The sequence below is a fragment of the Equus quagga genome, chromosome 16 (assembly GCF_021613505.1).
Source record: "Equus quagga isolate Etosha38 chromosome 16, UCLA_HA_Equagga_1.0, whole genome shotgun sequence".
In the NCBI taxonomy this organism is placed as follows: Eukaryota; Metazoa; Chordata; class Mammalia; order Perissodactyla; family Equidae; genus Equus; species Equus quagga.
The window spans coordinates 12,427,506-12,439,726 of record NC_060282.1 but is presented as its reverse complement, the minus strand read 5'-3'; the positions used below and the strand labels follow the sequence as shown (position 1 = coordinate 12,439,726).

The window sequence follows — 12,221 nt, the reverse complement described above, 5'->3', positions numbered from 1 at the left end:
CTGAAGGTAAATTCATGTACACTTTAACCCAGATGAATAGAATAAGTGGAAGATGACTTCTCTGTACTTTTGAAAACAACTTGGTAAATATATTTATAAAATACCAGAACACATTAAATATTTAAATCTATTCACTACTATTCAAGTAATAAATAGTTCCTGGCAGTCTCTTTTTCAGTATTCTCAACTAATCCGTGAAAAGAATTGCTTACATTTCCCATTTTACAGAGAATGAGGAAAGAGGGTGTATATAAAGGTTAGGTACCGCGAATTAGTTAACGAGACTTGACATGCAACGTAACCTTGCTACAAGGAGAAAAAACTGCCTAGGAAAATTGTCTCAGAGCACCTGTTTAGCCCTACTTTATGACTTGCGGACAGTTTCCTATACTACCGCAAACTAGCTATACTTTTTAAAAAACTGTTCATTCATCTCTTACTTGTGAAGCCCAAATAAGATTCTAGAAGGGATCAGAGAGACCAGAGATAGTAAAGAACTTCACAAAAGGCTTTGCTTGTATATCCTAAAGTTCTTAAATATTTTTAAAATTATTTACATACTTAGGCTATCTGCCTACCCAAACTAGGCAAACCAAGAACGGTTTAAAAAATTAAATTTGACTTTATTAAACAATATACACTATTTTTAAAAGTTGCTTATAAAGGAAGAACACTGAAAATCAGCTAAAATAAAGTTCTTAAAAGACACATTTAATAGGCTAATAGATTACTAAGAAGGGGTCAGTGACACATACCAAAGACAGAACACAGGCCAGTTGTCACCATGACACATACTATAATGGAACTTTGGCACCCCATTTCAAAGGGTTGCCAACCCCAGGCTACATATTTTGACTGTTGCTTCAACACACTGCTCTATAAATAAAAAAGAAAAGCTTTAGTTTAACCATATTCATATTTTAATATACGAAGTCCCAATTATCAGACTCTTTTCCAAGCTCTTCAGCCCTTGATTCTCAGGCATCAATCTACTTTACCCACTAGCTACTTAGAACTGGCATCATGACAGGTAGAAGATTATCTTACATTTCCAAGTCTGTAAATTCATGTACACTTTAACCCAAATGAATGGAATAAACGAAGATGACTTCTCTGTACTTTTAAAAAGAACTTGGTAATATATTTATGTACTATCAGAACACACTAAATATTTAAGTCAAAACAAGTTCAAATCTAACAAAAAATCTTCAGCAAGTCAGCTTTCCAAATATTATGTTTAGAACACTTGTTTACAGAAAATAACTAGAAGGGAGGATTTATAACATGCTAATTGATAAAAACGGAGTCTTATCCCCTTAAAAAAAAAACATGAAAAATTATAAGTTTAAACCTCCCTCCAAACAATGCTAGCCTCTCTTATTCCCCTAAATCTACCCTGTCCCAAGATCTAAAGCAAAAGAAGCCTCCCTTTAAAATGTTGTGCTTAATTAACAATGTTTTGTTTGTTAGAATTTGCCAGAATTTTAAGCAGAGAACTATAGTTTGACATAAACGAAATCAAAGTAATCTCAAAGCTTGCAACCCAAGGTGGTTTTCTCATATTTCACTTTAATTTAATGTCCCTGAAATTCTTAAAAGACCAGATACAGTTTTTTTCAAATCAAAACATGTCTGAACATGTTAGTCATTACTTTTTGAGTAAATGTTATTAGTTACCAACTTACCTTGGAGGAAATTAATCTCAAAATCCCACCAATGTCATTGCATATAGGTTTGTCCAAAAAAACAGATCAAGGAAATGAACACCAATAACACGTACTGTGTTCTCACTACATTACGGCAGATTTATTGAGGTACAATTTACATACGTTGGAAAACGATTCTCACAGGTCTTTTTTGAATGTGCAAGCCGAGGTACAACTGCCCTTCTCTCTTGACTTTATTTTCAAGGGTGTCTGTGTAACAGCCTTGACAAATTAAGACAGTGTCTTCCTTTGGAGCAAAGGACAGACATGCTTACTATCCAATACAGTAAGTACAACGTATCCTTCCAAAGAAAAGGGCAGGCACGCATACTGCTCATTCTAAAAGATCTAGGTTCCCTAAACTCAGGGCTTCTCTCCAATAACGTAGCCACAGAGTTAGCCCTCTTCACTTCACCCTGGAGACTGAGGGTCAAGAAACCAGCACAAATGGTGATACTCTGGCTACTGCTATTACTGAAAGTAATAAACTGTCCTTCTTCTCTGACACATGGAGAGTCATGTCTTCTACCGGCATCGATGAAAATGTGGCACAGTAACTTAGTAGCATGCAAGTAAGGTAAGATCTCAGACTGTCATGGTTCTGGACAGTTTTGGCAACAAGATGAGATGGCGACACAGCCATGACTTTCTAGAAGAGAGAGGATAAAGGCCTCCAAGGGCAGAATTTTGAGAAATGAGATGACATCCTAGGATCTGAGACTGATCCTTGTGGTAGGTGGGGAGAAGGTGGGAATAAGGATCCCCAACTCTCCTACATGTTGATGAACAGGAGCTGAATTAACATTTAGAAACTGAGCAGAGAAGTGGGATTGAAATCCATCACCCAAAAGGTGACCTGGTTGTTATTCATTTCTCCTCTGGGCTGGCAGAGGAAGGGATGTGTCATGACAATGAGGCAACAAGCCCCTTGTCTCCAGGTGAACGGCAATGTGGCTGTGACTGCTGAACCAAGAAATCCCCAAAGCTAAAAGAGACCGTCTAAGTAATGATGATGTTGCTGCCAATACAGAGCTTCAGACGGACCAAACGTATTAGAAGTTCCTTTGGTTGAACTACGAGGGAGTGACTGAAAGTGAATACAGTGCCTTGATTACTGAGACAGGGTTGCTCTCTCCCTCCATGCCTCCTTCTCCATCCCTCTCTACTTCTACCCACAAGCTCTTCTGCTTTACAGAGAAAAATAAGTGATGGGGCTGAGGTCTCCCTGACCCTCAAAAGGGACTGAAAGACATGCATACCCCTCTGAGGCTGCCCAGGGAGCTTTGGAAGGACTCAAAATTTTATGGCTCTCTTGGATACAGGCACACAGGTCACCATCCTATCTGGTCCCATGGAGGGAGGAACATCCAGATTCAGCTAATAGGGTTTGGGAAAGATTTACGGTAGGAAAGGGAAATGAATGTGACTTATGGATGGGGCTCTTTGGGCCAGTTCAGTGCCTTGCTGTTGTCACTTCTACATCCTAATGTATAGCAGGAACTGATGTGTTACATGGTTGTACTTCCCCATCCTATAAGTGCCAGAGTGGATTTTCTCAATCAAGAAGGGCTGCATGTAGAAAAGTGCCACTACCTTTGAGGCCCCACAACTCTAACAACCATTTTGAGTTACAAGTCTCTGTGAGTCACGATATTAGTGACTGAAGCCTGTGACAAAGGGAGGCAGCTTCCACCTGGAGGTGCCTGTGGGGGTTCTGGACTCTGTGCCTCCCTGACACAGCTATCCGGCACACTCCTTTAGGAAAGCAGCTATCAGCTTGCTACTGGGCTCTTGTGGAAACTGAACGCCTGACTCATGGAGGCCTCATGAGCCTCCAGAGTGATATTCCTACTTTGGGGTGGGTCAACTCATTCTCAATGACTAACAATGTGGAGAGTCAAATGAAAATGCATATCTGAGAATACATCTGGCTTTCCCTTGGCCCAGCAACAAGTCGTCTTTACATGAAAAAAAGGTAGCGAGCCCTCTGGCGGAAACTTATCTCCTATTCTACCAGTGGAAACAAAGTCACTGGCTCAATGGAGCCCACATCGAGTAAATCACCAAATCTTACAGATTCAACAACATCCTTCCACTGTCAATATTCAAGTACTGATCAACATAAATTCTTTCCTGGACTTTAGCAACATACTCTTAATCTGCCTCCCTGTACTCAATCTTATTTCACCTTCAATCCATTCTCCAAAATTTGTCAAAATAATCTTTTGAAGGGACAAACGAGTATTTCACTCTCTCCCTGCCTAAAATCCTATAAGGGTTTCCCCATAGCCTTAAGTCCAAACTGACCTGAACTTGTTAACATGACTCATGCAGCCTGCCTTACAATTTGCTTACTGTGTACCTCTTTCCCACACCTCCTTTACATCTTATATTACTGCCATACAGAACCAGTATCCATTTCTAAAATGTACGTGACCTCTCACCTCCGGGCTTTTGCCTTTCCCTCTTCCTGGGCCCATGCATTCTCCCTTTTGCCTGACTACTGGTCCACTCTTCAGGTCTTAGTTTAGATGGCATTACAACGTGAGCTTTTATCCTGACTCATAAAATTTAAGACTAGGTACCTGTGAAACACAGAGCACTGAATTCATACTGTCTATTTTTCTCTATCTTCTACTCTACCATAAGGAGGGACCACTAACACTTTATTCACTGTTACATAACCCTGCTTATGTGCTCAATAACTATTCAGGTGTTTAATGGTAATCATACAACAAGTACTGTGCCAGGTGTCAAAGAAATACATGATCAAAAACAAAAAACGTGTAATGATCATTAAACTTGGAAATGCATTCCTTTCGTGAAATTAGAGTCTATCTTCTCTGTTATGTTGCACTGAAATCAGTATAAAAATTTTGCAAGAGTGTTGTGAGGCACATAGAGACATTATTATTCCCATCTTATAGTCTGAGAATCTTCACACTATCAGACAAGAGCAAATCAGGGCTTAAATACAAGGTTTTTGTCCATATATACTAAAATTTTACAATGAGTAGAATCTCTTAATAAGAGCACAAGTCAACAAACTATAAAAGTCCACTTCAAGATCTACTAAATCTCAAATTTCATTTAAATTAGTGCCTTTAATTCTCTATTACCCTAAGAGAAATGACATAAATAATCCCCAAATAACAATATCTGGGAATGTCATGATTTTTTTTCATAGAAAGTTTTTTCTGAAAATTATTGACCTAAATTAATATTCAGTCTAATTTGGATTATCTGAGAACATGCCAATTTATGACTGGAAGAAGTATTCTAGGCCAGGAAAAAGCATGTGTATCAGTCTAGATTTAATATATACCACACATAATGCATGAACTAGAATACATCAGGTAGAGATTACTTGCATGGCAGAAAATAACTGTGCAGGATTGAAAGCTTCACAGTGTCAAATACAACCATACCACTAATGTCATCTTTTCAAAATAAATAAAATAGCTACAAAAAATATACATCTTTGGGGGGCTGGCCCCGTGGCAGAGTGGTTAAGTTGGCATGCTCTGCTTAGGTGGCCCAGGGTTTCGCCGGTTCGAATCCTGGGCGCGAACATAGCACTGCTCATCAAGCCATGCTGAGGCGGCATCCCACATGCCACAACTAGAAGGATCCACAACTAAAAATACACAACTATGGACCGGGAGGCTTGGGGAGAAAAAGGAAAAATAAAATCTTTAAAAAAAAATACATACACACACACACACACACACACACCCCTTTGCATTAGGTCTTCTAATTAAATAAAATCAGCCAATATCTCTGAAAACAGGCATTCTCACCCACGGTACCACTATCAGGATGTGGCATGTGTCACAAGAAATGTGCATATTTAAAGAATCAAAATTCTAAGAATGATTTCCTTGTTTACAAAGTTTTACAATGTCACTCAGCTGCATTCCAATATACCTGCCCGAGCGGGAAAGGGGTGAAGCTCCAGTCAGTGAAGAAGAAATTATAATCCTGTATTGCTCCCACAGAGAACAAGTCAACATTACCCATCTTGTGTGGCAGCTGAGAAAGTTTTGAGATGTGCTGTTTTAAGCATGCCTTCTAAATATATAATATAAAGTACAGGAGCTCAAATTAGTACTTTGAAATAGAACTTCAGTAAAGACTACAAGTCATAGAGGCCTGGGCTGAAACACCAGCCTTCTTCATCCTATTTGAGGGCACACTTGGACAAGTTACCTGAGCTCTCTGAGCCCTACTTTCCTAATGTTAATTAGGAATTAACCCACACCTCACAAGCTTGTCATACAACAAACCTAATGTATATGGAGAATTTGGCACATAGTAGGCGTTCGATATTACAGCATAATATTTAAGAGCCAAGAGCCAGCTCTATCACGAAGTAGCTGTGTCACTAATTACTTAACCTCAGCTTCCTAGTCTGTGAATTGAGAATACTAATAACTACCTCCCTCCCTAACAGGGTTGTTGTAAAGATTCAATGTCTTATAACACTGCCTGGTAAGTAATAAACACTCCGTAAGTGTTAGTTACTGTTAACATTAATCATCATCATCACAACTGAAATATTAAGTAACCACTGTCATCAGATTATGCCTTTCATTTTTGCCGTATGAAAAAATATTCCTTGAAAAATTAACCTAATTTAGTGAACTGGTCATAATATAGGATGAGCTTATGCATCCAAAAATTTTTATGCTGACTTTTAGGAACTTTAAATGCACAAGAAATTGTCTGAATTGACTATTGCTCATGAATGCTGACAAGACAGACATATCAAATATCTATTCTAAGTGAATGAATCCATTCAATGAACTAAGGCATAACACCAAATGCCAATCTATTGTACTTTTCTCACCAAAGATCTCAAAGTAGTTTAAATAATCAAATATAGCAATCCTCAAAATATACAAGCTACTTGAGAAGACTGCAGCTGGGAGCAATCAACATCTTTCTCCAAAACTTTTGCCCCATAATTACAAAATGATGTTATAGTTGAAAACTCTTTGACCTTACCATTCATTCAATTATTCAAAACATTTATTGCATATCTGCTGTGCACCAGCAAGGCACTGTGCTAAACTCTGGTGGAGTAACAGAAAAGGAGAGAGCAAATATAATAGTGGGCATGCCACTAACAATATAATTAAATATTTCCAAATATTATAATTTTGTTTTCCTTAAACAGTGAAAGAGAAAATTATAGGCTCTAACAGCTGAGTGCATCAATACTTAATGAGTTAAGTAGCCTCATGTAAGTGACAGTCCAGTATTTTCCCCAAGGAGACTAGGAGTAAAATAAAATAAGCATCCTCTATATCCCTCAATCAATCACTTACTAAGTAAAGGTAAAATGACCATTTGAAATATGAGTCAAATAATCCAAAGCGTGACACTGCTTAACATATAATTTTTTACCCATTTTTGGGGAAAGTTCAGAGAAATTAGTTTTAAGTTTGATTATGTTAAAAGTCATCTGTAATCTATCAGAAATAAACTACATTCACTTAGTTTTATTCAACACCTAAAATTATATTTTTGCTGGGGCAACTAGAATCAATTTACTAATCATGCCTCCCTTTGATCAACCACTTTCTTAGGAGAGAAAAATCTAGCCTCTATCCAATTATCAAATAACCTAGAGTTCATACTATACATCCTGTAACATTTTACAAAGTAAGAGTTTCCTCTGAGGCAGCTACATAACTCTTAAAGTTTCAAGGAAATTAAAAGACACTATCTAGCAAAATGGTTCTACCAAAAAACTGCAATGTTGACTGAATTAAGAAATCTTACTGCTAGAGTGGTTATCCAAAACCTAAACGGGGACAATCAGCCAAGTGCCTTTTTTAACACCCAAGCCTCCAGAAGAAAGGACTGTTCGAAAATGCCATTGTTATTGATAACAATTGTATAGTACTGATAGGCAGGTAGGTGTACTTCAGGACTAAGACCTTTCCCTGGAGTTCATTATGGACTATGAAAGTTACATGGGGAAAAAAAAAAAAGTGCTGTCATTTCATTTCACAAATGCCGATCAGGCAGTTTTAGTTAAATGCAACACTTTACAAATGGGCTATCAAATAAGGCCCAATTATCAACTTGTTGTAGACACAAAGCTTCTGTTTCTATTATTAAACACAATTAAGGAATTAAAAGGATCAGTGTATTTTTCTTGAGGTGTATTAGCATAAAATGATTTGCACTAAGTCCCCAAACACCTAAATGATTGAAATTCCTCTAGACATACAAAACTCTCCTCTGGAATGTCAGTCTGCCAAATTGCTAGATTATACAAACACAAAATTGACTGACAGACATTTCTCACGTAAAGATTAAGGAGTAAAAAGATGGCAAACTCAATAAATTTACGGGAGGGGAAAAAAAAGTGTAAACAAATTCCAAAAATCTCTGTCTTATCCAGAACAGCACTTTGTGGTACTGCAAAAATTCAGACATTCCATCAGTATTCTGCACCCCAGGGGATGCCCAATAACTGCTGTTGCCAAATGAGACCAGAAAAAGTCTCAGAAACAAACAGTATTAACAGGTAATGTTGCAAATCAGTCACGGAACCGAGCGAGGAGGAATGTGGAGGAGGAGCAAGAAGAACAATCTTCTGCCAAATTTTACACTCGGAGAAAATTAATCCATCATAGGTACTCTTCCAGAAAAAAAAATAAATAAATAAATAGAAGATCATATTTGGTATGGCCCAGAATAGCCAGAGAAACACATACACGCGCAAGGCAAGTGCCACTTCCACGACAGTTTGACAGTCATAGATTGGGGTAATTATAGTAGAAATTGTGTGTTTTGGAAACAAACTCAGACCACACCCTAGGACAGCGAGGCCGGGCTTCAAATGCTGGGAATTAAGAGGTCAATGCAGTACAGAAGTTGGACGGTCTGGGCGCACAGGTGGAAGGGGGGGCAACAAAGACACCAACTTCAACGCGGGTGACAGGAGGGCCGGGTGCCCAGGGGTGTCGGCGTCCCCGGGAGAAGGGGGTGTGCATGTGGGGACGAGACACGGAGAGAGCGAGGGAGGAAAGGCGGCCGCGAGGAGCAAAGGGAGGTGGGCTCCGGGGACCGGGGGACGCCGACGGGGCAGGGGGGCCGGGGAGCCAAAGGTCAGGGGCGGCAGGATTTGGGGTGGGGGGCGGCGAGCACGCGCGGCGGGGCGGGGGAGGGGGGGGGCGGCGGCGGGGAGGCCCCGAATGAGGGGGCGCGGGGGGGGGGGGCCGGGCCGCGCGGCCGAGGGGCAGCCGCCGCCGCGCCGGGGTGGCCGCGGGCGGGCCCTCCGCGCCGGGGAACCAGGGAGCCCCGCGCCGGCGCGGGCCCCACCGCCCCCGCCTCTCCGCCAACATGGGGTCGAGGAGCCGGCAAGCGAGGGGCGTGAGGGAAGCGGGGAGAAGGGTAAAAATAAACCACTCACCCTCCGCGCGAGCCTCCAGCCTCTCCCAGCCCCGCTCCTCCGCCCTCCTCGAGCCGCGCCGGCAGCTCCTCAGCGGCGCTAGAGGGAGCCCCGGGCCCGGAGCGGGGCAGCGGCGGCGGCCGGACCGGGAGCCCCTCCGCACCTGCCCCTGTAGCGGAGCCGCGACGAGCCAGGCGGCGGCAGCGGCTGCGGTAGCGGCAGCGGCTCTGAGCGGGGAGGGCAAGTGACCCGGATGTACAGGGTAACGGCGAGGAGGGGGAGGGAGGAATGCCAGGAAGTGAGGGCGCCGCGGACCTGTCCGGCCGTGCGCATGCGCCGCGCGCCCGCCCCGCAAGGTAAATCCTCTGCCTTCCTTCCCCGCCCCCTGCGCCCCCGCCCCTCCCCAAGGAGGCGGGGCGAGGCCGGAGACAGGTGGTCGGGCGGGCGCGGGGAGGAGAGGAAGGGGGCGCGGCCACGTCCTCCGCTCCCCTGCCCTCCTTAAAGGGGCAGCACCTTCGCACTGAGACGGTGCCTGGGTGGGTCCGGGTCGTGCAGCCTTCTCATTTTATAAATGCAAAACAGGTTCAGAGTTGGCGGTGACCTGCCTCAGGTCAGCGAGCTCGGAAATGGCAGGAACTGGAACTCGGGACTCGGAGACCAGGACTCTTTGTAGCTGAAACCAGCCTAATTGCCAGATCCTCCCACCCCCCCACGCCTGGAATGGCAGGGCTGGTGGGCACGCCTTTCCCCCTCCGCTAGGTACTGAGCCTCACTCCCACTCCGGACCCGGTAGATGCGCTTGACAGGCTCCCCAGAGCCGAGAGGTGCACCGTTATGGCCTGCGATGGTATCGCGGAGACGCCCTTGGGAGGTGTTAAATGATCGGCCTGAGAACAGAAATCGGGCGCCACTTGAGACTTGGGCCACGCAGAGCTCTTTCAGATAAATGAGACTTTGTTCTAGGGTCTGCTCTGGGCAAAAATGGCTGGTGGGCAGAGAACTGGGATGCGGCCAAGGGAGGGCGCAGCATCTTCTTTATTTCCCTAATTCCCCCTTTACTCTTCAAACATAAATGCTCCCTCTTGACATACAAAAACAGAACATCCCATCTAGCTAGCTCATCCTAATCCTGTTACAAAACTCTCAGATTTTTTCATTAACACTAAAGTGTAAATGTTACCTCTCACAGGGGTATTTTCAGTTTGCTGAGCAGATCATTACCATGGAGATAAATGGTTCTGAACATTTTGGGGTCAAGAGCCCTACTGAAAATCTCATAAAATCCTGTTCCTTTCTTTAAATGCTGATTTCCTTGAAATTTTTATTTTTTACTAAATCAACTTTAAAACATTATAAATTGTTTCACTCAGTCATTGATTCATTCAGTCAACACCATTTTTGCACCTCTACTATGTCGTAGGCACCATGCTGAGGGTCTAAGGTGCAGGACAGTAAGACAGGTGGTCCCTACCCTGGAGGGGCTTAGAATTTAGCGAGAGGAAGAGCTGCAGCCTCACAATTACAACACAGCATGATTCACTGTAACTTAGGAGGGTGGAGGAACCAACACTCCCTGGGACCGCTGGTTGTGAAGGCTTCAGAGAGGATGAGCTTTGTCTTGAAGAGATGGGAGAAGGGCCGAGAAGAAAAGGCACATGGGCAGAATAAGAGGAGTTCATGACATGCTGGGGGTAACACTGGGGTGGTGAGATTATAAAGGACAATAGGCCACGCTAAGGAGTTTGAACTTGCCTTCTGAAGGCAACAAGCAAACAGAAGCTCTAAGCAAGGGAGAGACATAATCAGATGTGTTTTGTATCAAGATCACTCTGACCACAGTGTCCAGTATGGACCACGGTGGGAAAGAGAATGGAGGCCAGCAGACCAGTGAAGAGGCTGTTGGGGTTCAGGTGAGCGATAATGAGAGCCTGGGTTAGGAAACTCAGAGGGGAGGAAGAACTGGCACCAGCATTAAGATACTTACAGATCTAGAATCTACAGGAGTTTGTGACTAGTTGAATCCGGAGGAAGCTGCAGCAGGAGCTGTGGGGCATAACCCTGACGTTCCTAGCTTGGCAGACACCATCTGATCCCGAGACCTTGACACAGTTTTCATTCCAGTTCTCCTCCAACCTTTATCCATGAAAATGCGTATTGCTTTCCTTGGTATCTTCAGCTATGTGCAACTATTTCCCAACACTTTTTCATATTTCTACAGTCACATTTATCATTTTAATGGCTGCAGAATATTTCATCATATTGAAATAGCTTGGTTTTCTTCGGTTGCTTAAAGGTCCACACCCTGCATGCCTGGTTTGCCCAAAACTCATTCGGCTCCGGGCATTTTGCAAGGGATGAGTTGAGCGACGAAAGAGAGCTTTTAGATGAAGGTGTTGGAAAAGTGTGGCCTCAAGGCCAGCGAAGCTGCAACTCTCTAGGGAGAAGCTTGGGCTACCGTATTGCATGTCAAAACTCCAGAGCTGTGAAAAAGCACCTACCGCCCATGGGAATCCTGATGTCTAATTCTGTATGGAAGCCGGTTCTCTAATCCTAACTCCCATAATCCCTTCATTCATTCATTCATTCATTCATTCAGTAATGCATTCTTGTGAAGCAGAGGGCAATCAAGCAAAACTAAAACAGCCGCAAAGCTCTGGATTTAGCCTGGCCAGGGGGTGAAACCTGTTCTATAACTTACACAAGTTATTCAGCTTCTCAGAGCCTCAGATTCTCCACAAGTTTGTTGTAAGGATTAACTTAGATAAAATTTGTAAAACATTTGGGACAGAACTAGGCATAGATTAAGTTCAATCATCATTTTCAGTTCCCTCCCTAGGCTTTCTGACTCTCACCATAGTACCTTGAGTTTCTGAGCAAACCCACTGACACATGTGCTAGAGGCCCTCATTTGTCTCTCTAACGCTCAATTTCCTGTCTGTGAAATGGGCATAAGAACCTACTTCACCGGAATTTTGGGCAGCTCTCATAAAAATACTGTACGGGAAAATACGTTCAAAACCCCAAAGCACTATGCCATGATTGAGCATTACTGCTGTTACAGATACCTTTGTTTTCTTGGTTTCTCTCCATTAAAAAAAATTATGACC

The 12,221-nt window shown here is 43.0% G+C and overlaps 1 protein-coding gene across 4 annotated transcripts in view; it reads right to left on the bottom strand.

The window, feature by feature from the left end:
- The window catches only part of CYRIB (CYFIP related Rac1 interactor B), a 153,328-nt gene that overhangs the window by 81,700 nt on the left and 59,407 nt on the right, over positions 1 to 12,221 (bottom strand). The window contains exon 1 of one of the 4 annotated variants that reach the window (XM_046642334.1): positions 9,136 to 9,217. The exons of 2 other annotated variants lie outside the window; for them this stretch is intronic. Coding sequence is in view for 1 of the 2 variants with exons in the window: in XM_046642331.1 (XP_046498287.1) it covers positions 756 to 786 (31 nt within the window). In the remaining variant the exon portion in view is untranslated. Of the gene's footprint in view, positions 1 to 755; positions 802 to 9,135; positions 9,218 to 12,221 lie in introns of those variants that run through there. One more of the 4 variants, XM_046642331.1, reaches the window with a different exon arrangement.